At 45.9% G+C, this 25,215-nt stretch overlaps 1 protein-coding gene across 4 annotated transcripts in view; it reads left to right on the top strand.

Annotated features, from left to right (window-relative positions):
- The window catches only part of ttc28 (tetratricopeptide repeat domain 28), a 530,600-nt gene that overhangs the window by 389,525 nt on the left and 115,860 nt on the right, over window positions 1-25,215 (top strand). For all 4 annotated transcript variants that reach the window (XM_033043376.1, XM_033043375.1, XM_033043374.1 and 1 more), the window contains exons 8-11: window positions 9,190-9,713; window positions 12,885-12,994; window positions 14,358-14,487; window positions 16,773-16,991. In XM_033043376.1, coding sequence (XP_032899267.1) covers window positions 9,190-9,713; window positions 12,885-12,994; window positions 14,358-14,487; window positions 16,773-16,991 — 983 coding nt within the window. The remainder of the gene's footprint in view (window positions 1-9,189; window positions 9,714-12,884; window positions 12,995-14,357; window positions 14,488-16,772; window positions 16,992-25,215) is intronic.

Raw genomic sequence — 25,215 nt, 5'->3', positions numbered from 1 at the left:
GGGACAATTTACATTCATAACAAGCCAATTAACCTGTAAACCTGTACGTCTTTGGAGTGTGAGAGGAAACTGAAGATCTTGGAGAAAATCCACGCGGTCACGGGGATAACGTGCAAACTCCGTACAGTCAGCACCGGTACCTCACTTGCGCTGGAAGAGGCAAAAAACGCTCTGTGTTTAACACCCGGGAAACTGGATCACGTAGCACTGTATATACTGTATAGTGCTGCACCACCAATAAAGGATTTAGCCCAGAGTATATACTGCACGATCTGTGTGGGTGGGATTGCCTACTTCCAGCCACGGTACATGTTCAAATGCCTGAAGTTTTCCCAGTCAAGTATGCAATGACATCAGACATCTCGCAATCCAGGTTTCTGCCCAGACCAACATAAATCAGAGCTCAAAGCTCCACACACAGACTGTGGTGGATCAAATTCTGGAGAGCTGGAGGACATTGCACTGGGTTCTTGGTTTACTGGAGATTTGGAAGGGGACTCTGCTGCTCTCAAGACAACTCATGGGACCGCTTTAGGATTGACTGCAGACTGTGCAGACACCTCCCACAGTCCACGGAGGGTGCCCAATAACAGAGAGGGATTGTGTCTGCATTTGGCTGCTCCCCACTCAGTGTTTCGGCTGGCGGCTCTCCTTTACCGGAGACATTGGGGCAGGCATGGAGGCCTCTCACAGGGGCCGTACAACCACAGGGCAGGGGGCAGGAGCAGACACACACGTCCACCTGTAAACATCCTGTCCCCAGAGAAACTTCAAAAACATTGCATGTCAATTTTGGTCACCCTTCTATGGGATGGATGTCATTAAACTGGATAGAGTGCAGATGTTTACAAGGGTGTTGCCAGGATTCAACAGCCTGAGCTATAGGGAGAGGTTGGGCAGGCTCGGACTTATTGCTAGGAGCACAGGTGGCTGAGGGGCGATCGTATAGAGTTGCATAAGACCATGAACACAGAACTTCAAGTGTGGCTTCACCCACATTGGGTTGATAGTTAGGAAACACAAAATGCTGGAGCAACTCAGCGGGGTCAGGCAGCATCCCTAGAGAACATGGATAGGCCACGTTTCTTTAGAGTTTATAGTTTTGGGGTTTGTAGATTAATGGATCTCTGTAATTTCCCCTTAGTCTGGTGCCCAGCGCTGAGGGCCCCGGGTCCACTGCTTCACCACTGGCCGTTATTATGCTATGACTCAGTGGGATGTCCTGCCAGTAAAGCAAGGACATACCCAGAACCATGGTGAAGGATAGGCTTCCGTCAGTGTGATAGTCAGACTGTACCTTGTGCTGTCTCAGGGAATTCTCAGTAAGAATTTCATTGTTCTATCTGGGACGTGTGACAATAAAACACTCTTGAGTCTTGAAAGTCCTCGGTTCCCCAGTCTGAAGAAGGGTCCCGACCCGAACATCACCTATCCATGTTCTCCAGACCCGTTGACTTACTCCAGCACACCATGTGTGTCTATCTGCAGTTCCTTGATTCCCCAAGTCTTGGCTGTAGGTCCCTGGATGTCCTGGAAAGAGCTTTATAGGATCAGAGAACCTTGAAACCCTGTGCTGAGACTGTTGCTCAGACACACGTCTGTTTATTTTTATGTTTAAGTGTGGCTCGGTGGTCCACTCAACCGTTTTGAGGTTGTTTTGGCAATGCAATTTAGTTTCATGACAGGGACTGCTCTCAAAGAAGTTGACCTGATTGATATCGAGTTAAAAAAAAACTCAGTATGTTTACTTAATTAAAATTAAAATCTCAAAACTGTCATGATGGGCTTGAGTTGGTGGAGTGGGCCGCTGGAGGGCCTGCAGCAGCCTGGGACTCCATTAGATCGGGCGCCGCTCCACATGGCGTGGATCGGACGCAGCGTGCGCACGGGAGCAATTGAGCAGTGGTGGAGGACGGCAACACCTTGCCTGTTCAGGCCGACCCCTGTAACTCCAACCCAGTGCTGACACCAGGATAACCGGCCTTTATGGTCAAGTTAAGATTTTTAACATTAAAAACAAATCAGACTTGAAGGCTCTGAGATGGCACTGAAACCATGATGACTTGTGTATGAATCAGTGTGATCCACTATCTTACACTCTTATACCCAGTATGACTGTGCCTAAAATGTAGTTGGATTGTCACTGAACTGTTTGCCAATAAACTAATTTCTGTATTTAGGTACACGTCACAATTGAAGCACTGAGTTCTACCCCTGGATCATTCTGTCTCCGACTTTAGACTTTAAACATACAACATGGAAACAGGCCCACCGACCGGGTCCCCGCCGACTAGTGATCACCCCATACACTAACACTATCCTAAACACTGGGGACAATTCACAATATACCAAAGCCAATTAACCTACAAATCTGTACGTCTTTGGAGTGTGGGAGAAAACCCACGCAGTAACAGGGAGATCATGTAAACTCTGTACAGACAGTGCCCGCAGTCAGGATCGAACCCGGCTCTTTGGCGCTGTAAGGCAGCAGCCCGACCGCTGCCGCAATGTGCAGCCCCTTGTACAGTTACATAACCATAAGATTCAATCTTGAGATGAGGAGTGGCAAGTGACTGCCTCGTGCTGTTTTTGAGATGGGAGAATACTGTCTCCTTAGAGACCAAAAACACTGATTGATCTGGGGATAGCGAGTCATTTCAAGAGTGTTTAATTGTCATACGTACCGGCAAGGGAACAATAACATTCTTACTTGCTGCAGCTTTACAGGCCTGTTTATGCCATAACATGCAACTAAGTGTACAATAATTAACAATACAATAAATTAATAATCAATAATATGAGGTAACTAGAGTATAATAGTGAAAACTGTAGTTAGTGGTGCAGCCAAATCAAAGTCCTTAGAGGATCACAGTTGCTGAGGTTGTGGTTAGTGTTGTGCAGTCTATAAGAGCCTGATTGATTCTGGGAAGGTGAATTATGTAGGAGGGAACTGCAGATGCTGGTTTAAACCGAAGATGGACACAAAAAGCTGGAGCAACTCAGCGGGACAGGCAGCATCTCTGGAGAGAAGGAATAGTTGACGTTTCGGGTTGAGACCCTTCTTCAGACTGGTTAGGGATAAGGGAAACGAGAGATATAGACGGTGATGTGGAGAGATAAAGAACAATGAATGAAAGATATGCAAAAATATAACGATTCTAAAGGAAACATGCCATTGTTAGCTGTTTGTAGGGTGAAAATGAGAAGCTAGTGTGACTTGGGTGGGGGAGGGATAGAGAGAGAGGGAACGCCGGGGGCTACCTGAAGAAGCTGTTCTTGGACTTGGAGCCTGAATCACGGTTTTCAGACTCCTGTACCTTCCTCCCGATGGTAGCTGCAAGATGAGAGCTTCCGCCGTAGTTATTTCCAGGAGGATCGTTACTGGCGGAGCCACCCTGATAAAGAACTGTTCCTGATGGGCTCGTTTAGTGATAGGAAATCATTTGCAGTCTCCTGACAAGAAATCCCGATTGAACAGCGTTTCTTGCCACTCATGTTGATTTAAATATTTTTGACAGGATCATTTGAGCACATCACGTTTCTGGATATCATTAGATGGTCGCGGCTCCAAAGTAGCTGCAGCCTAATTATCCTTAAACCTCACATGTGAACGTGAAGTTGCGTTATTGTACAATATGTACCTTCACAGAGCGGAGATGGGATCCAGGCCACAATGGGAGCATTCAGTGGTAAAGATGGTCCCAGCTGGGACACATTATTTAAACTATTTGATTGCCTTGGTATTTTGTAATTCTTCTGAGTAATATTTCCCACCTGCGACCATTTTGACTGGGAAGTCTCTGAAGAATGAAGCCAGTGCCGATGCAGTAACACAGTTGTATTTCTGCATTGTACTGCAGTCGCTCCGATTACAGCAGCGTGGGGCCCGTCACGTGCTCCGCTAGCTGTGCAATTTATTTGTAAGATAAGTCTTGTACAAGACTTGGAGCGGCACAGCGGGTCAACGGTGAAGTTGCTGCTCCACAGCACTAGAGACCCAGGTTCGATCCTGACTACGGGTGCTGTCTGTACGGAGTTGGTACGTTCTCTCCGTGACCGCAAGGTTTTCCCCCGGATGCTCCGGTTTCCTCCCACATTCCAATGACATGCGGCTTTGTAGGTTAATTGTCTTCTGTAAATTGTCCGGGGTGCCTAGGATAGCGCTAGTTGGTGTACAGGTGATAGTCGGTGGGCCAAAGGGCCTGTTTCCATGCTGTATCTCGAAACTAAACGAAGCAATACTCTAGTTATTTGGGCCACCTCTCACTGTGACACAAGCATATTGCAGCAAACTCATCTAATGTGCTGGAGTAACTCAGCGGGTTAGGCAGCAGCGCTGAAGAACACGGATGAGCAACTTTTCCGGTGGGGACCCTTCAGTCCATACAATGCTGCAGGCGGCTGTGCTGGTTCGTGGACTGGCCTTCCTTTACCCACTGGGCAGTGGGCAGGGATGAGCGAAAAACAAAGTGGTGGAGGAACATGTCACCTGTCCGTTCCCTCCACAGATGCTTCCGAACCAGTTGAGTTCCTCCAGCACTTTGTGCTTTGCTGACAATTCTGCAGTTCCTTGTATCTCCATTGATGTAAATATGGTACAGTTATGACTCACCAGACGTTAATACAACATTCTGATCAATGGACAGTGACACATGTGAAAAATATACATCTTCTAGATGCGCTGGCACGCATCCTCGGTGGTGTGACCTGGGGTCATCGGGTGTTTCGGGTCTCACAACATCAGACACCCTCGCCCAGGCAACCCAACCGGGGTAGATCAGGCCCCGACTTGTATCCCAGCAGCAACCGCCCACGGATCAGCCATACTCTGTAGGGGTTGGGAGACTCTAGTGCGTGGAGGGACTGTGCTCTGTGGTGTGAGTCCTGGCCGGGCTCCTCCTGCGTCTCACCAGGTTCAAGGCCTGTGCGCTGCACCTCTTTCTCCTTCTTCGAGCATTTCATTCTCGCCTGATAGATCTTTTGGGCACGGTGGTTCATTAGGCCTTTCTGTAGCTTTGTTGGATGTCTTTCTCACAAAATTGTAATCGGGGGTGACCAATGCCAACCCCAAGGCAGGCTCATTTCTTCAGTAGCATGACTGATGGTCAATTTGAGAGCAGATCACCATTGTGAATTATTTCTGCCAAAAATGAGCAGAACGCTCATTTAATACCCTACTGCTTTAAATCTGGTTATGTATTTGCTTTTGCTGGTGTTGATACTATTACGTAACTTAATATGAATTCCAAAGCTTTGAATTCGATGTCATTAAATCGAAAAGGACAGACGAGAATCACCTGGGCTTGTGGGCTTGAGTTATGGAAAGGCTCGGACTTATTTCTTTGGAGCGTTTGAGGCTGAGAGATGACCTTGTTGAGGTGTACAAGATCTCGAGAGGCATTGATAACGTGCACGCTCACAGCTTTTTTCCCAGACTAGAGGATTCTAAAGGATTCTAGTCTTTTTTCCCAGACTAGAGGACATAGGCGTTAAGATGAGAAAGAAGAGATTTAAGAGGAACATTTTCACTCAGAGGGTAGTCTATCTGGAATGAGCCACCAGAGGAAGCTATGGAAGTGAACACAGTTATGACTTTTAAAAGTCATTTATACTGATGTATGGATAGGAAGGGTTTAGAGGCCTCTCGGCCGACGGGACTAGCTCAATGCACCAACTTGGTGGGCATGAACAAGGTACGCCGAAGGGTCTGTTTCCGTGCTGTACAGCTCTTGACTAGACTGTATTGGCTATTAAAGGCTATTCCTTTCTCTGCACTATGATAGTTGTATTACTGCAGTCCTTTAAGTTTAAAGAAATATTGTGCACAATTTCACAAAAACAAGCCACCGTTGTCACACATGACGTCAGTTAACATGCTGTGAATAGTTTCAGTCACTGATTACGAATTAATCTCTGCTGACTGGCATTTATAAATGATTATTAAGATCGAGTGCTGAGTGAAGCAGTGCTTGGGGAAAATATCGAGTATCGTACTGCAACTAAATAATTGTTATTAAAAGAAAAGGTCAGGTTGATTCATGACCGTGCCTGCTGGTGTAGAATGATTGAATTTTAAATCAAAGGGTTTGCCGTGAGCTAATCCGCAATGAAGTTCAAGGAGCAACGATCTCCTTAGACGAAATTTACCAAACTGAAATCCGGACTATGTTCCCTTTCATTTGTTCCAACCTTCTGGTAACCTCCAGATGTACAAAGCATGTCTGGGCCGAGCAACCTCCAGTCAGTTCCCATACTCCACTTTCTTCAGATGCAGGCCACAAGCTGCAGTGATTGTTAAGCAGCAAGGCTTAAGCAGTAGGGATTGTCCATGCAATGAGTCTTGACCCATGCAGTAGGCATTATCCATGCAATGAGTCTTGCCCCATGCAGTAAGGAAGGGATGCCCCATTGAATGAGGGCTGTCCATGCAGTGATGCTTGCCCCGTGCAGTAAGGGTTGCCCATTTCATGTTAGTCGGCACGGGCAAGTTGGGCCAAAGGGCCTGGTTGCTCGCTGTATGACCCTCTATGATGCTACGTGTTGCCCACACATCCCTTTATTGCATTGGCATTGTTGATCGGACATTGTGTTCACCAGAAAGTGTGTTTTTGTTTTTTGGGGGGGGGGGGGAATAGCTATTTTGGTCATGTATTTATTTAGTCTGTGATACACCCAGCGAATCAGTAAATCACTGAAGCCAACCCCCCGAGTGGTGGGATGTGAGTTGGCGTTGGGAAGGAGACATCCAAAAATTGTACATCCAAAAATCCCGGGGCGCAGTGCGCGACCGCACACTGCATACGTCACCTCGCACCATGCGGGTGCGTCGTGGCGCATAAATGAGTCGCGTAAATTACGCGCAAATGACACCCAAGTGGGACTAGGCCCTTTAGTGACACGCTTCATGGCATCATTTGTATGCTGCTGTCTGCCAGTAGTGGATTGAGACCATGAAACCTTGAAGCTTACAAATCTACTAGTGTCTGTGGTCAGCAGCCGATCCTTTGTCATAAATCAACTTACCTGCCAACTCTCAGTGTGATCTTCCAGTGATTAATGGGAGCAAAAAATTAAGAAAGTACAACTCTCGAAAAGTTGCTGTTCGTCCATTAATTATTTAAGCATCCAAAACTACCTGTTGTTTTTAGCTGTATATTCTTGTTCTATTTTTTTCTGAACAACCTCATCAATATTTTAAAGATTCTTACATAAAGAGCTGTGGGAACTCTTCCAGAGCAATGGGGGGTTAATATGATATGAAGAAAACACTTACGGTACTTGAAATGCAAATTATAATGGATAAAGTTATTACCTGTACATGTCGCTCTTGGTATCATGGAACAATTAAATATATTTATGCAATTTTCAATCTGATGGAGTTTGTCCGTGCGGAGGGCATTTGACCGTGCGGGCAGCACAGTGGTGCAGCCGTAGAGCTACTGCCTCACAGCGCCAGGGATCCAGGTTCGATCCTGACTACGGGTGCTGCTTGTACGGACTTTGTCCGTTCTCCCCGTGACCTGCGTTGGTTTTCTCCGAGATCTTCGGTGTCCTCCCACACTCCAAAGGCGGACGGGTTTGTAGGTTAATTGACTTGGTGTAAATGTAAAAATTGACCCTGGTGTGTGTCGGGTGGTGTTGACATAGGGGGATCGCTGGTTGGTGTGGACTCGGTGGGCCGAAGGACCTGTTGCCGCGCTGTATCTCTAAACTAAACTGAATTGGCCTGAGAAAAGGGAACGAGAGATCTCACAGGGTCTGAGACGATGCACTGCCACAATGGTTTAATTTATTGGACATGAATGTAAAATATCAGGAAACATTCCCCCTAAAGCAGTCTTTCACTTCATGCTAAACAGATAATGATGCCATTAACCTTGAGAACAGAATTGCGGCAGCTTTTGATGGGCATTTGTCCCACGCATTGAGTGCCTGATTACAGAGCCCCCCTTGTGTGGTGCTCGACCACAACACTGATGATAGCAGAAGTTTAAACATTCTCTGATGTTGATACACCAGGAACGGTAACATATGCAGGAAATCTGATTTATTGCTTTCTGTGTTGAGAGATGGGTAAGGTCGTATCAGGACATGATCTGCTTTGTCGGCTGCTGCAGAGCACAAGCCTATGTGTTAAATAACTCGGATATTTTATATGCACAAGGACGGTTATTTTACCATCACTTCATGTTTTTCCCATCCTACAAGGCTGTCACACTTTCTAAGGTACGGTTTAGAGGCATTCAGCATGCAAACAGGCCCTTTGGCCCAACTCGTTCATGCTTACGCCTGGCCCATATCCCTTTAAAGCTTTCTATCCACGTTCCCATCCAAATGTCTTTTAGGGTCCCGACATGAAACGTCACCTTTCCATGTTCTCCAGAGATGCTGCCTGACCTGCTGAGTTTAGTTTAGTTTAGTTTAGAGATACAGCACGGAAACAGGCCCTTCGGCCCACCGGGTCCGAGCTAACCAACACTATCCTACAAACACTAGGGACAATTAACACTTATACCAAGTCAATTAACCTACAAACCTGTACGTCTTTGGAGTTACTCCAGCACTTTGTGTTGTTCTTTTTGTAAGCCACCATCTGAAGCTCCTTATATCTCCTATCTGTCTTTCAAAGGTTGCTATTGCTGTTGTTTATTTTACTTGTCTCATCTACAATCTATATTGGTGCATTTTCATGCTCACTGTTTATTTACCAGTCTTCACCCTTCCCCTACCACCTCCCACCTCCATTCTCTTGTTTATTAAAGGCACAGTTGGTTTAGTTTAGAGACACAGCATGGAACCAGGCCCTTTGGCCCACCGAAACCACACTAGTTATTTGTTATCCCGCTGTCGCATCCACTCTCTAGATGCAAGGGGCCATTTACTGAGGGCCAATAAACCTACAAACCCGCACGTCCTTGGGATGGAGCACCCGGAGGAAAAAAATGCACTAACAGAGAGAACGTGCAAACTCCACACGGACAGCACCCAAGGCCAGAATTGAACCCCTGGTCTCTGGCGTTGTGAGGCAGCTGCTCTACCAGCTGTGCCATTGTGCTGCCCGATGTGGAGTGGTTCCAAAATCACATAAATTCTATTTCAAATCTTAGTACAGGCTCCTTTACGGCCTTCTTGTTTGATCGATGTTTATTAACTATGCTTGTGATAAACTGACTGTGTTTGTCCATGCAGGGCTATGGGGAACCTGCAACAAGCTCTCGTGTGCTTTGAGAAGAGGCTGGTGGTGGCCCATGAACTTGGCGAGTCTTCCAACAAAGCCCAGGCGTACGGTGAGCTCGGAAGCTTACACAGCCAGCTGGGCAACTACGAGCAGGCCATCTCGTGCCTCGAGCGGCAACTAAACATTGCCCGCGAAATGAAAAACCGAATCTTGGAGAGCGATGCGGCCTGTGGCCTGGGTGGAGTTTACCAACAGATGGCCGAATACGAAACCTCGCTGCAGTACCATCAGCTGGACTTGGAGATCGCAGAGGAAACAAGCAACCCCACGTGTCAGGGCCGTGCCTACGGGAACCTGGGGCTGACCTACGAATCACTGGGAAACTATGAACGGGCCGTAATGTACCAGGAGCAGCACCTGAGTATCGCTGCTCAGATGAATGACTTGGTGGCTAAAACCATTGCCTACAGCAGCTTAGGAAGAACGCACCATGCCTTGCAGAACTACTCGCAGGCAGTCATGTACTTACAGGAAGGTGCGTGCTTCTTGCCGTAATGCACGACCATCTCTGGTCTGGTCTTTCTAACATTTCACTTTCCCCAAGGCGGAGGTAAAAAATTGCTTGTGTAATCCCCCACAAAATGATGCAGCTGGAAATTATGTTAAGTGCCAATAAATTTGTTTCCTGACTATTCACCGCGATTTTCGTTTATCCCAACATCTTTCTCTGGCTTAAAACTGCCCCAAGTGACGTGGACAGTAGCACCCTGTAAATCCATCGCGCTGAGCTTTCCCACCCTGTGGCCAAATCTAGTTGTAGCTGCGGCAAGAGCCAGCACTCGCACTGCAATGCTTGCCCTTCCTTAGACCTGTGACAGTCTGCAACCTGAAACGCAGTCTTTGACGTGTCTTGACTTCTTCGTCAATGGTCTGTACTTCCAAACCTGCATTCCAGATTCATTCCAGATTCATTCCTGCCCTCTGCTGCCAATATCTCCAGCATCTCACAATGTGCTGCTCACTGCTATAAGGGAGGTGCCCCAAACTCCACACTGGAGAGGAGACTTCATCTACCTTTCCTTAACCCCACAGAAGCAGGTGGAATGGGGACGTTTGATACATAGATACATAGACAATTGTGCAGGAGTAGACCATTCGGCTCTTCGAGCCAGCACCGCCATTCAATGTGATCATGGCTGATCATCCACAATCAGTAGCCCGTTCCTGCCTTCCCCCCATATTCCTTGATTCCGCTAGCCCTAAGAGCTCTATCTAACTCTCTTTTGAATGCACCCAGTGAATTAGCCTCCACTGCTTTCTGAGGCAGAGAATGCCACAAATTCACAACCCTCTGGATGAAAAGGTTTTTCCTCATCTCGGTTCTAAATGGCTTACCCCTTATTCTTAAACTGTGGCCCCTGGTTCTGTACTCCCCCAATTCCTACATCTAGCGTGTCCAATCCCTTAATAATTTTATATGTTTCGATAAGATCCCCTCTTATCATTCTAAATCCCAGTGAATACAAGCCCAGTCGCTCCATTCTTTCATCATATGACAGTCCGGCCATCCTGGGAATTAACCTCGTACAATGAGTACATTTGCCTGCACTTCAGGTTTTGAAGTCGGGTTGTATCACAGCTTGGTTTGGGAACAGCACTGCCCAAGATGGCAAGAAACTGCAGAGAGTTATAGATGTAGCCCAGTACATCACACAGACCAGACTCCCCACCATTGTCTCCATCTACACTGGAAAAGATACCAACAAAATCAAAGACTTGTCCCACCCCGGTCATTCCTCTTTCTCCTTGCTCCTGTCAGGCAGAAGGTACAGAAGATTAAAAGCATGTTCTCCCAGGAGCACACTCCCTGGCCTACCTCTCCCATCATTGCACCATTCAGTAGCAACACTTCCTGGGAGCCAGGAAAGTATTAGGTTTAGTATTAGGTCTAGTATAATTATTGTCATATGTACCGAGATGCAGTAGAAAACTTTGCTCTGCCTTTTATGCTAGCCTATCTTCTTATCGAGTCCACACACAAGATTACAAGTTGTTCAGCCAGAGCTGAACACACTTCTCAGCATCTGCATACAATGGTGTGCGTCTTGTCGCTTCTTGCGCGTGGTGGTGGAAACAGGGCCGTGACGTGAACGCTCTTTCCTTGACCCCTCATGCCGGTAGATAATACCATACATACATCAGGTCATGCAAAAGAGAAAAGGCAGAATGTGGTCTATAGTGTATTAGCTGCAGAGAAAGTGCAGATTAAAAAGTACAAGGGCCACAAGGAGGTAGGTTGCAAGATCAAGAATTCATCTTAGGGTGTGAGAGGAGCATTTGTGAATCTGATAAGAGTGGCAATGAAACTGTTCTTGAGTCTGTTGGTATGTGATTTGAAACTTTAAAAAAATCTCTTGCCTAAATGGGGTGGGGAGAAGAAGGTATGACTGAGATGGGAGTGGTCCTTGATTACGTTAGTTGCTTTTCTGACGCAGCATGGAGTAGATGGAGTCAATGGAAGGAGCCTGGTCTGTGCGATGGACTGGGCAGTATTCACAACTCTCTGCAATTTCTTGGGCACAGCTGTTGCCAAACCAAGCTGCGATACATCTCGAGAGGCTGCTTTCTACAATGCATCTGTAGAAATTGCTAAGAGTCATTGGAGACATGCTGAACTTCCTTAGTCTTCTATGAAAGAAGTGGTGTTGGTGTGTTTTCTGAACCATAGTGCCAATTAGACCAGGGTCAATTGTTGATGCTTACACCCAGCAGCTTAAAGCTCTTGACCCAATTCACCTCAACACCACTAGTGTAGACTGGGGTGTGTACTCCCTCCCCCACCCCCCGCCCCTTCCTGAAGTTGATGACCAGTTCCATCGTCTTGCTGACATTGAGGTAGAGGTTGTTGTCTTTACACCGTTGTGCCACCAAGATCTCTGCCTCCTTCCTGTACTCTGTCTTGTCCTTGTTTGAGATCCATCCACCTACTGTGGTGACATCTGCAAACTTGTAGATGGAGTAGGAGAGGAATGTGGCCACAAATATTGGGAGTATAGTAAGAGGCTGAGAGTACAGCCTTGTGTTGGCACTGGTGTTAAGAATGATCTCTGATTGGGGTCCGCAGGTCAGGAAGTCGTGGATCCAGTTGCAGAGGGGAGGTGTGGAGTCCAGGGTCCAGGAGTTTGGAGATGAGCTTAGTTGGAATTATAGTGTTGAAAGCGGAGCTATCGTCATTAAATAGATGTCAGATGTAGATGTCCTTGTTATACAGATGCTCCAGGTATGAGTGCAGGGCCAGGGAGATTGAGCCAGGAATTCAACCAGCATTGGAGCAGCTAGTAATTCCATTCAATCTATATGATTTTGCTAAGGTATGTTGAACTAGTTGGAATGTTGCTTTATGGTTACATGGACTGCAGTGTGACCTGATTTAAAAGGCAGTAGTAATTGAAGACTAAATCCATAGTGTCTGGGCTGGATTTAATCATTGGGTTGCATTTTTCTCTTCAACATGAACCGATCTTATTTTTACTCATTCACATTATTGCTCGTGTCTCCTTTGTAGATTAGTACAACGTCACAGGGTGTAGTTAATGAAATATTTATGTGGATTTGGCAGCAGAATCTGTCACAATCGGCTTATTTTGCTGCTTATCACAGATGTTCTCTCTGGGATATTTCACCTGAGATTATCTCTGTTGCGCAGGTTTGAGACTGGCGGAACAACTTGGTCGCAGAGAAGATGAAGCTAAGATCAGGCACCGTTTGGGACTTTCACTGTGGGTCAGTCGAAACCTCGAGGAGGCACAACACCAGGTATTGAACTGCAGGAGAGTCCAAGGCAGCACATGCCTCAATGCAATGATGTGTGCTCATGAGGTTACAGGTGATCGGTGCAGTATTAGGCCATTCGGCCCATCAAGTCTACTCTACCATTCAATCGTAGCTGATCTATCTCTCCCTCCTAACCCTATTCTCCTGCCTTCTCCCCATAACTCCTGATACCCATACTAATCAAGAATCTATCTATGCCTTCAAAATATCCATTGACTTGGCCCCTGCAGCCTTCTGTGGCAATGAATTCCACAGATTCATCACCTTCTGACTAAAGATATTCCTCCTCATCTCCTTCCTAAATGAACATCCCTTAATTCTGAGGCTATGACCCCTAATTCGAGACTCTCCCACTAGTGGGAACATGCTCTCCACATCCACTCTATCCAGGCCTTTCACTATTCGGTAAGTTTCAATCGTGTCCCCCCTCACTGGTCTCTGTGAGGTGGGGATCTGGTGGAACGAGTGTTACATTTAGCTTTGCTCCCACTTCTGTCGTGGAAACAACTTCAAATAAAATTAGGCCAAAAACTATTGTTGGAAAATCAATGGTGAAGGAGAGAGGTATAAAAATCAATGCTACCAAGGCTCAGTAAAAATGTATTGTCATTTATTGTTACTAATTCACATGTAAAGCTTATAGAAAAATAGAAAATCAGGTGCAGGAGTAGGCCATTCAGCCCTTCGAGCCAGTACTGCTATTCAATATGATCATGCCTGATCATCTAAAATCAGTACCCCCGTTCCTGCTTTTTCCCCATATCCCTTGATTCCTTTAGCCGTAGCTAAATCTAGCCTCCACTGCCTTTTGTGGCAGAGAATTCCACAGATTCACAACTCTCTGGGTGAAAATGTTTTTCCTCATCTCATAACGAACTTTAAAATCTACTCATCCCTCTTTCAGCCTTGGTTACCACCTGCACCCTTGTCTCCTTGCCCTGACTCACCTCTCATTCAACCTCAGCTCATCCTTATACAAGGATTGGTTTACAGTGGCCCATTAGCCTACCGACCAGCACCATTTGGGATGTGGGAGGAAAGCGGAGCCCTGTCAGACTCCACGTGAACAGCTCCAGGATTAAACCTGGACCCTGGGTGCTGTGTGGGTGCAGCACTACCCGCCGCATCATTCTGCTGCCCTAACAGTGCGGGACATGGCAAAATATAGATATCACTCACCGACTGCCGTAGCTGTGGGGCTCGCAAGAGTAGCTTTGCATTGCCGAGTAAATTGCATCCCTAATAATATAATGAGGCAAACTCTTGTTCATGTCACTGATGTCTGTTTTAATATACAAAACATCATGAATGTTCATTAAGTTGTAATCACTCTCTTCCTTTTCAGCTTTATCGAGCATCTGCTTTATTTGAAAATATCCGCCACGAGGCACAGCACAGCACCGATTATAAACTTTCCCTCTTCGACCTCCAAACATCCTCCTATCAAGCTTTGCAACGCGTTCTGGTCAGCCTGGGTATGTAGAGATCCAGAGCGAGCCTGATGACCAAGTTCAGTCAATTCCAGAGACCTATTTCCCAATTGTGTTATTTTACCCTGGAGTACTATTCCTCTTAGTGTCATAGAGTCGTACAGCACATAAACAGGCCCTTTGGCCCTTTTTATCCATGGCATCCACAATACCCCATTCATCTTAGTCCCACCTGCCCGCATTTTGCCCATATCCCTCTAAACCTTTCCTATCCATCTACCAGTCCAAAGGTATTTTCAATGTTGTTATAGTACCTGCCTCAACTACTTCCTCTGGCAGCTCGTTCCATATACTCTCCACCCTCTGTGAGAAGAATCTGCCACTCAGATTCCTATTAAACGGAAACAGGGAAGGTAAGTCAAGCAGAGAAATTCTGCCTTGGGAAAAAAAAAAAAAGGGAAATGGCTTCAATATTCAGATTAAATCTTTAAAATCCCGCTTGTATTAAATCTTTCCCATTTTAAATTTCCTTCTCAGGCAATAGCCAGCAGCGGGTGCAGGTTGGATGGTTGATCTCTGATCATTTCTTAGGTCATTGTGACTTTGTCTTTGTTTGTTCATAATAGCCACCTTCTGCTTTCCTCACCACCCAATTAGGAAGTATTGATCCACATTATGCACCACAGCTGCGATTGTGAGCTTTGATTCAGGACATTAATCCACATCTTATCATTCACGGTGAATCTGTGTCGGACCCTACTGGGCTGTCCGCATTAAGAGGGTTCTGAAAATGAACTCCATTAAAAATAATTATCTGGTCATTCATTTCGATGCCTCTTCTGAAACCTAGTGGCGCACAGATTGGCCATATCCGCGGTCTATGAACAATTCAAAAAACAAGTAATTAACAGAAAAACACTTCGCAGGGCACTGGAGTGAGCGAAGACAGATAGAACTGCAGGACTTTTTTTTCTTCAAATGGCAGTCTCACTCTGATATAACTGCAGTGAATAAATGGAAACCATATTCATTCAGTATAATTATAATTATGTTCATACCATACTGATCTTGAATTTGAAATAGAATGGCAGCTTATCTCTGTTGCAATCAATATCATACTGATGGTCACATCTTGCATTTCAATTGAGCAATACCAATACAGATTGTGTGAATGCACAGAGTCTTTTACCCAGTGTACAGGAATCAAGAACCAGAGGACATAAGGGGAACAATTTAAGAGGAAATTGAGGGGCAACTTTTTCATACAGAGGGTGGTGGGGATATGGAATGAGCTGCCAGAGGATGTAGTTGAGGCAGATACTATAGGCATAATTAAAAGACATTTGGACAGGCACATGGATAGGAAAGGTTTAGAGCAGGGGTGGGGAACCTGCGGCCTTCTAGGCCATTAAGTGCGGCCTTTTGAATGAATCCAAATTCTGTAGAACAAATCCTTTTATTTTTATTAATATGTTTTTGTTCGTCTTTTATTATTTTAATTTTAATCTTAAAATGAACGTATTTAAAAAAATACCGAAGAGTAAAAGAAGATTCACCTAAATAATCCTATATCTAATTGAAGTTTATTGGATGCGGCCTTCCAACATGAAAAAATCCCCACCCCTGGTTTAGAGGGATGTGGGCCGAACATGGGCAGGTGGGACCAGTGTAGATGGGCATCCTAGTCGGCGTGAATGAGTTGCCCGAAAGATCCGTTTCCATGCTGTATGACTCTGAACATGTAAAATATTAAATAGCGACATTTAATTTAATCCTTTTGTTAAATATAAATATAGTTGCTTCAGTTTTGTGTGCAACAGAAGTAACTCGATAAGGCAAAAGATGACTATAATTTAAAAAATACAGATAATAACTTTAATAGCAGGTGTGTTTGCCTTTACAATTTGTGCTTACTTCATGGAAAATCCTTGATGTCATTGTCCATATGTAGAGTGTTGAGTGAATCAGGAATGGTTTGGTCAGCCTGCATATGTGGAGTATGCGGCGTTCCAGTACAAGCCAACAACAAGTCTCATCCCAGTCATTCCTGCGACCATCAACCATTCCAAGTAATATTCTTCATCCCCCTTTTTATTTTCTTCTCCATATTTGACAAGAATTTCCAAGGAAAGAGAGGGACTGTGACTTCATGGCATCTCTAAAGATGCGTAGATCATGTATTGTCTTTCCACTGACTGGATAGCACGCAACAAAAGCTTTTCACTGTGCCTCGGTACACATGACAATAAACTAAACTGAACTGAGATGCCTGGCCAAAATGACAGTGAATCCATCCTTCATCACACAATCTTCTCTTCTAATCTCATCAGGTCGTCACGATGAGGCACTGGCTGTGGCTGAGAGGGGGCGGACGAGGGCATTTGCTGACCTTCTGGTCGAACGGCAAACTGGGCAGCAAGTGTCTGACTCATTGACTCCTGTTACCATTGAACAAATTCTGGAAGCCATCAACAATCAGCGCAGTCTGGTACTATACTACTCCCTCGCAGCGGGCTACCTCTACAGCTGGTTACTGGCACCAGGAGCAGGTATGCATTCAGGTGGTTAAGTAACAAATGAATTGTAACTAAACTTCCAACTACAAACAGGATTGCTTGCACTAGTGACTTTGGGTTTGATTTGCACTAATATTGTTTCATTTTATTTATTGAACTTTTTGTTTGATTATTTTGTTTTCTGTTGAGGACTGTGCTTATGGACCTATTATGCTGCTGCTGAGTATAGAAGTTGGGAGGTCATGTTGCAGTTGTATAAGACGTTGGCCAGACATGTTGGCCAGTGTGAGCAAGTTGGGCCGAAGGACCTGTTTCCACACTGTATCACTGCATGACTCCAAGGCAAAATTCCCTTGTTCGGTTTCGGATCATATCATAATTAAACACATTTGATTCTTGCACCTTAAGTAAGCATGGAATTTCACAATTGAACACTCTTGACTCTTGCACCTTAAGTAGCTGTGGAATCCATCTCTGCCTCTCTTGTAAGGTAATGTTGGCTGTGCCACATGTGTAGACCAATACTTATTTTGACACTAATACATAATTTAAATTAGGATTTGTTACATTTGCTACAGAGTTGTCCAATCTTTTCATCTTAAATCTTCCTGATGACCATTAAAGGATCAGTGACCTATCGAAACACCCATTGAACATCATGACGAGCAACCTGATCGCCCAGTTGCTCAGTACTTCAACTCCCCCTCCCAATCCCACTGACCTTTCTGTCCTGGGCCACCTCCATTGCCAGAGTGGGGCCCAGTGCAAATTGGAGGAACAACACCTCATATTTCGCTTGGGTAGTTTACACCCCAGCGGTATGAACATTGACTTCTCTACTTTTAGATAGCCCTTGCTTTCCCGCTCTCTCCATCCCCTCCCCCTTTCCAGTTCTCCCACGTCCTACTGTCTCCGCCTATTTCCTTTTTTTTCCCGCCCACCCCGACATCAGTCTGAAGAAGGGTCTCGACCCATAACGTCGCCAATTCCTTCTCTCCATAGATGCTGCCTCACCCACTGAGGTTCTCCAGCATTTTTGTTTACCTATGATGAAAACAGTTGTGTTTGCTGTGCTCAAATCTGTTTTTCAAAGCAACCCTGCACCAAAGGTTTAAGAAGGAACTGCAGATGCTGGAAAATCGAAGGTACACAAAAAAGCTGGAGAAACTCAGCGGGTGCAGCAGCATCTATGGAGCGAAGGAAATAGGCAACGTTTCGGGCCGAAACCCTTCTTCAGACTGACCCCCCATCAGTCTGAAGAAGGGTTTCAGCCCGAAACATTGCCTATTTCCTTCGCTCCATAGATGCTGCTGCACCCGCTGAGTTTCTCCAGCTTTTTTGTGTACCTGCACCAAAGGTTCTTCCTTGGTTGTGCTGCTTCCCTGATGTTCTGAATTGAAAGATGCTGCAAAGCTTCAACCTCCGCTTAGTTATGGAATTTGATTTCACAATGTGTCCAAACACTTCTTCGTAGCTTTAGCTGCAACATTATCTTCCTAGCTCTTTTTTGTTGCAAACAATAATTTCTTATCTTCGTGGATAGGCCAGTACATTAACTCAATAACATTTTTTATTTGTATGACACCGATAAGGTTGAGTGTGATATTTAAGAACTTCATTTTGAATCCACATTTTAACTGAAAGGAAGAAGGTTTAAAGTAGATGTGTGGGGCATGTTTATTTACAGAGTAGCGGGGTCTGGAACACATTGCCAGGAGTGGCAGTGGAGGCAGATATGACAGTGGTGTGTTAGAGGCTTTTATATGGTTTCATGGTTGTGCAGAGAATTAAGCAGATGAGATCGGCTTAACTAAACATCATGTGTAAGAAGGAACTGCAGATGGTGGTTTACACCTAAGATAGACGCAAAATGCTGGAATAATGTATCGTGTCAGGCAGCATCACAGCAAAGGAATTGGTGGCGTTTCTGGTCAAAAACCTTCATTTCTTGTGATGGTTTTGACTCAAAACATCACCTATTCCTTTCCACCAGAGATGCTGCCTGACCCGTTGAGTTACACCAGCATTTTGTGTCTAACTAGACCATGATTGGCACAAAGATAGTGGGCTGAAGGGGCCATTTCTGTGCTGTACTGTTCAATGCTCTAAGTGTTTAAATGACTTCAGTGAAGTTAACGTTGGTCATTTAGAGATCGAACGAGGAAAATAATGTGCGGAGTTTAATCCGACTTTGACACATGGAGAAGCAACGTGACCTTGTGATCCTTAGTCAGAGGGTGGTGAATCTGTGGAATTCATTGACACAGAAGGCTGTGGAGGCCAAGTCAATGGATATTTTTAAGGCAGAGATAGATAGATTCATGATCAGTGCGGGTGTCATGGGTTATGGGGAGAAGGCAGGAGAATGGGGTTGAGAGGGAGAGATCGATCAGCCATGATTGAATGGCAGAGTAGACTTGATGGGCCGAATGTCCGAATTCTGCTCCCTTCACATGAACCTATGACCCTTGAATGGCATGGGCACAGTAAGCTTCCTCATCAGTGTATAATATTCCAATCGCCTGTGCTGCACTTCAGTCAAAAGACGAAAATGAGATCAACTCATTCAAAAATCAATTCCCTATGTAGAGATTAACGAAGCGTACATTTTGGTAACACGCTGACATGATTTTAAAGTGATCCTACATAGACTTGTTTTTTTTTAAATTGCTGTTTTTTTAAAAACTTTATCGACGCAAAAGTGTTGTCATCACCAAGATCTCCTTTTAAACATTTGTTTGTCTCACGGCTTTTGATGTGATAAGGGAGATAACTGTCGCAACACAATGTTGAAGAATCTCGCTGCCTGCTGATTATCAGCGGGTGTGAGAGCCAGACAGGGTGTGAGCGTATGACATTGCCATACTTAATTGTAGTGGAGTTGGGAAATTGGTGACCTGCAAAAGGGTGCCCGGCACAACAATGGGAAACGGAGAGAGCTTTCAAAATAGTCCAAAGCCAGGAACAGCGGCAAGAATGTCCCCCATTGATTTTCTTTTACCTATTTTTAAATGGATTGTAAGTGGTTGTAAGAATGATGAATATGAATAATTTACTCGCGGCCTTTATCACACACAGTTACGGCGTAGAGGCAGAATAAGCATTTTGTTGGGCATGTTTGTTTTTCTCAGAATTAGTTAGCACCGCTGCATGGTTAATATACAATCGCTTTAGTTGAAGGACAAATGAGCAGAGTGTTTGTAACCGAATGATATCATGACTGGAATTAAGAAACAGTTGGGTGAGAAAGGATTACTAGCATTAAATACATATTGGGTAACATGTGTAGGAAGGAACTGCAGATGCTGGTTTAAACCGAAGATAGACACAAAATGCTGGAGTAACTCAGCAGGACAGGCAGCATCTCTGGAGAGAAGGAATGGATGATGTTTCGGTTCGAGACCCTGCTTTGCAGTCTGAAGAAGGGTCTCGACCCGAAACGTCACCCATTCCTTCTCTCCACAGATGCTGCCTGTCCCTCTGAGTTACTCCAGCATTTTGTGTATTTTCTTCATATTGGGTAGCATGTTTGGTGTACAGCTTTACAATGTGTTTCACGATCAACATCACGATACCTTTGAAATGTCGAATGTCTAGCGGAGAATTGACTTGGATCTGCCGTGTCCGATGTTTCACTGGCTCATCCCTGACTCGCCTTCCGTACAGCACTGAGGCTTTCCCCATTTATCCAGTGGACTGTACAGAATCCTCGGGCAAAGGGGAAAGTGGCGCCGTCTGCTTTACGACAGTGCTCCGTGGAGCGCTGACATTATGGTCTCGGCTCAATCCCACTCCCTTGCTTCATCCATTAAATGCCGTCCGTCTCATCTACTGAGGGAACCCACCTATCGTCTTCTGTCCACCCATCTCCCCAGCCAATGCCAAGATGGCACTAGATGAATTATGAATGTCCTACATGTGAGGATATGCCGTGATGTGGAAGGAGCTGTTTGCCCTCTATCCCCGTGTCTCTGCTCTGCAGTCGTTGCCCTGTTTTCCCCGGCTGCCAGTCGGTGGGTGAATGTCTGTGTTCTCTCCCCCCCCCCCCCCCCACGTGTGGCGGGTTGAGCCGTCGCTGGTGCTGGGGAATGTAGCTGCAGGAGCTGGGGGTCGGAGCGGAGAGCCTTGTCGGCACACAGTACCAGTGCCAATGCTGATTCAGTGTAAGTGTGGTCGGGACTGCTATTCACTGGAGACCACAGAGGCCTGAGCCATTCATTCCTGGCTTAATGGGGAAATGAGCTTTGCAATGTGATTCCTACGAGGTGGGAGTCAGTCCTACGCTAAAATTTCACACTTGAAACCCTGTTGCATCAGACAATGAAGTGGCTTATGTCGACTGGCTGCACAGCTTTACAATGTGTTGATTAATTGAAGAGGGGATTGTCATAATTGTAATCTGACTCATTTCATGTTCGGGGAGCTCAAACAGAAATGAGGAGAGTTCATTAAAATTCTCCTTGCACTGAATCATGTCTCCTGTTGTGCTCTCTCATATCCAGTTATATAAAACCATGTACATGCATGGCCTGCATAATGTGCTCGTACATGCACGACTGCTGTTATCTATTTCTCCCCTGTGCTATCTAGCAGGGGCCCTGTCAGTGTTGTAGCTGCATCAGATCAGTACTGCACAGCAAGAGGCCCTTCGGCCCACAATGTCCATGCCGAATATGATGCCTACGCCAAAGATAGACTCGAAAAGCTGGAGTAACTCAGCGGGACAGGCAACATCTGGAGAGAAGGAATGGGTGATATTTCGGTTTGAGACCCTTCGTCAGACAAGGATTTCCTCAGAACAGAACTTCAGACTAGACTTAGTCTACCATCAGACTAGACTTAGTCTGAAGAAGGGTCTCGACCCGAAACGTCACCCATTCCTTCTCTCCAGAGATGCTGCCTGTCCCCGCTTAGTTACTCCAGCTTTTTGTGTCTACTTTTGGTTTAAACCAGCACCTGCAGTTCCTTCGCACACGTGATGCCTATACCATCTCCCCTCTGCCTGGAAGTGACCCATACTCCTCCCTTCCCTGCATATATTCATGTGCCTATCCAAAAGTCTTAAATGACACAGTCATATCTGCCTCAACCACCACCCTCTGTGTAAAAACACTTGGCCCAACATCTCCTTCCAACTTTGCCCTTCGCTCCTTAAGACTAATGGCCTCAAGTATTTGATTTTTCCACCTTGCGGTAAAAGATTCTGTCTGTCTACCTTATCTATGCCGCTCATAATTTTATATACTTCTATCGGGTCTCCCTGTCACCTCAGGCATTGCAGAGAAATCACTCCAAGTCTGTCCAACCTCTCCCTGAAGCTGATACTCCCTAATCCAGGCATCATTCTGGTAAACGTCCTCTGCACCCTCTCCAAAGCCTCCACACCCATCCTGCAAAGAGGCAACCAATTTGCCTCTTTCTCCTGATGTCAGTGGCTGCCACTACTTGGTGATCCTGCACTCTGTCATCTTCCCCTTTGCTCTACCGACTCTACTTCAGTTTGGCTTGATTGTGTTCATGTGTAGTCTAGTCTGATTGTCACTGTACAGGTGACAATAATAAAGTTAATCCTAAGATTGGAGCTTCAGCCCAAAGCAATGAGATCACCTCCTCGAAGACGGCACGATGGTACAGCGGTAGAGTTGCTGCCTTGATCCGGGTTCGATCCCGACTACCAGTGCTGTCTGTACGGAGTTTGTACGTTCTCCCCGTATCCTGCTTGGGTTTTCTCCCAGATCTTCCGTTTCCTCCCGCACTCCAAAGACATACAGGTTTGGAGGTTAATTGACTTGGTATAAGTGTAAATTGTCCCTAGTTTGTGCAGGATAGTGTTAATGTGCGGGGATCGCTAGCCGGTGCAGACTCGGTGGGCCGAAGGGCCTGTTTCCATGCTGTATCTCTAAACTAAACTAAACCTGTTAATCCAATATATCTCCTGTGGGAGGTCAGGCACGCCTTCATTTCTCAGAGACGCCTTTCCGTCCTCTTTCCCGTGATCTGTGACAGAATCCATTGCTGGCTAATGAAAGAAAGATTTGCTTCTCCGCGATGGTTTGTAAGCGTTCAAACTGAAATGATTCTCAATAGACACAGCCCAGTAACTCGTCGACACAGACCGAAGCAACCCTGAATTTACCTTCAAATTCACCGTTTGTTTTGACAACTCGGTCAGAAAATTCTCCTGGCGCTGCACCCGCTTCTGTTGGGTTTTTACGTGGGGAACTGTGCTGGGTAAATCCGTCGCCCCCGCACTTAATTCGCAGCCACAGACGAGGGCCAGCAGTGTGTAGCCCCGACTTCCTCCATTTACACTGGCCATGCACAGGGGGTTTGTTAAAGGAACAACGCGAGGCACAGCTGGTGAGGGGATCAGGTGAGGCCAGCTGGGGATGGGGAGCTTTAGAGCCTGATGATTGGTGAAAGTTTGAATTACTGCTGTTGGGAGCGACCTTTTGCAGCAATTTATTTTTCTGGCATTGTGCCTAGACAGCCTTGAACTTGCTTCTGACTGCCTGTGGGAGTGTGAGACTACTGAGAGATCTTGATCAATCCCTCCCTAACCTCCCGTGCACTGAGGGAGAGCCTCTCTGGTGCACGTGTGGAATTCCCCACTAGCATATCTGTGCAGTGCTTTATCCCTGTTGCACAGGCTACGAAGGAGGGGGGGGGGGGGGGGGGGGGTTAAAAGCGGAATGGGGCAGAGTTTAAACACGATGAACCTCAGAGGAAATTTCAACCTCCCCCCCCCCTCAAAAAATATTCCATTACAAGAGTACTGTGAAAGGTCTTGCTTCCAGTGGCATCACAGGCACTTAAGGGCCTGTCCCACTTGACCGTCATTTACGCGTAATTTACGTGACATCATTTACGCGCCACGACGCACGACGTGTGCATCATGACACGCACGTGATGCGCGCATGGTGTGCGATGCCATAGGCAGTGATGAGCAGCGTCGCAGGATTTCGTGATGTACAAAATCTTCGCACGCCATCTGCGTGACGCGCAAATGACGACCAAGTGGGACAGGCCCTTTAGTCTCAGACAACACACAAAAACAAATGGTAAGGCAGCATCTCTGGAGAGAAGGAATGGGCGACGTTTCATGGTCTCGACCTGAAACGTCGCCCATTCCTTCTCTCCAGAGATGCTGCCTCACCCGCTGAGTACCTCCAGCATTTTGTGTCTACCTTTGATTTAAACCAGCATCTGCAGTTCTTTCTTACACACAAAAACAAATTGTACATAAATCACACGTGCAAATCCTAAAGGGAAGAAGACTGCAAATAAACAAGGTGCGAGTGCAAAAAAATATATAAGGATGCAAGGAACTGCAGATGCTGGTTTATATTTTAAAAAATGCACAAAGTACGGGAGTGATTCAGCGAGTCAAGCAGTGTCTCTGGAGAACATGGGTAGGTGACAGACACAAAAAGCTGGAGTAACTCAGCGGGTCAGGCAACATCCCTGTAGAAATGGAATCAGTAACGTTTCAGGTTGAGACACTTCTTCAGACTGAGAATCAGGAGAAAGAGGAAAGAGAGATCTAGACGAGTTATAGACTCGTTATCTCTTATCTCACAGCCAACAACAGACCACTGTGGGCTCCACATTTCCTTGATTATCGTCGCCTTTTGCATATCTTCCATTCATTTGTCCCAAGTGCCGCCCATATCTCTCGTCCCTTGGTGAGCTGCATGTCGAGCCATCCAGATTGACAAGAGCCGCAATATGGATTTATTTGAGTTTTACTCTTGATTGTCTGAGACCAGGGTTGTCATGGCGATAAGCGGTGGACAGACACATCCAGTCGATAGGTTAATGAGGCCAGTAAGTGAGAGAGCGAGACAGAGAGAGAGAGAGAGAGAGAGAGAGAGAGAAGCAAAGGAGTATAAAAGTTGTGAAAAGAGGGGTTTTAGGAAAAGTTTAGCAGGTCAGGCAGTGCTAATGGAGAGGCAAAACTGATGGCCTATAGCGGAGAAACAGGAACTGCTGATGCTGATTTACCAAGGAAAGACACAAAATCCTGGAATAACTCAGCGGGTCAGGCAACATCCCTGGAGAAAATGCATAGGTGACGTTTCGGTTCGGAAACCTTCCACAGACTGGTCATTCCTGGGATGCTGGCTGACCCGCTGAGTTACTCCATCCGTTTCTCCACAGTTGCTGCCTGATTAAACTGAGTGTTTCCAGCAGTTTCTCTTTTTAGTTCAGATTTCCACGTCTGCACTTTTGAAATATTTTTTTTTCTCTCAGCAGC

The sequence above is a fragment of the Amblyraja radiata genome, chromosome 25 (genome assembly GCF_010909765.2).
Source record: "Amblyraja radiata isolate CabotCenter1 chromosome 25, sAmbRad1.1.pri, whole genome shotgun sequence".
In the NCBI taxonomy this organism is placed as follows: domain Eukaryota; kingdom Metazoa; phylum Chordata; class Chondrichthyes; order Rajiformes; family Rajidae; genus Amblyraja; species Amblyraja radiata.
Note: the sequence above shows the minus strand (reverse complement) of the source record. Positions and strands in the feature narration are given on the sequence as shown.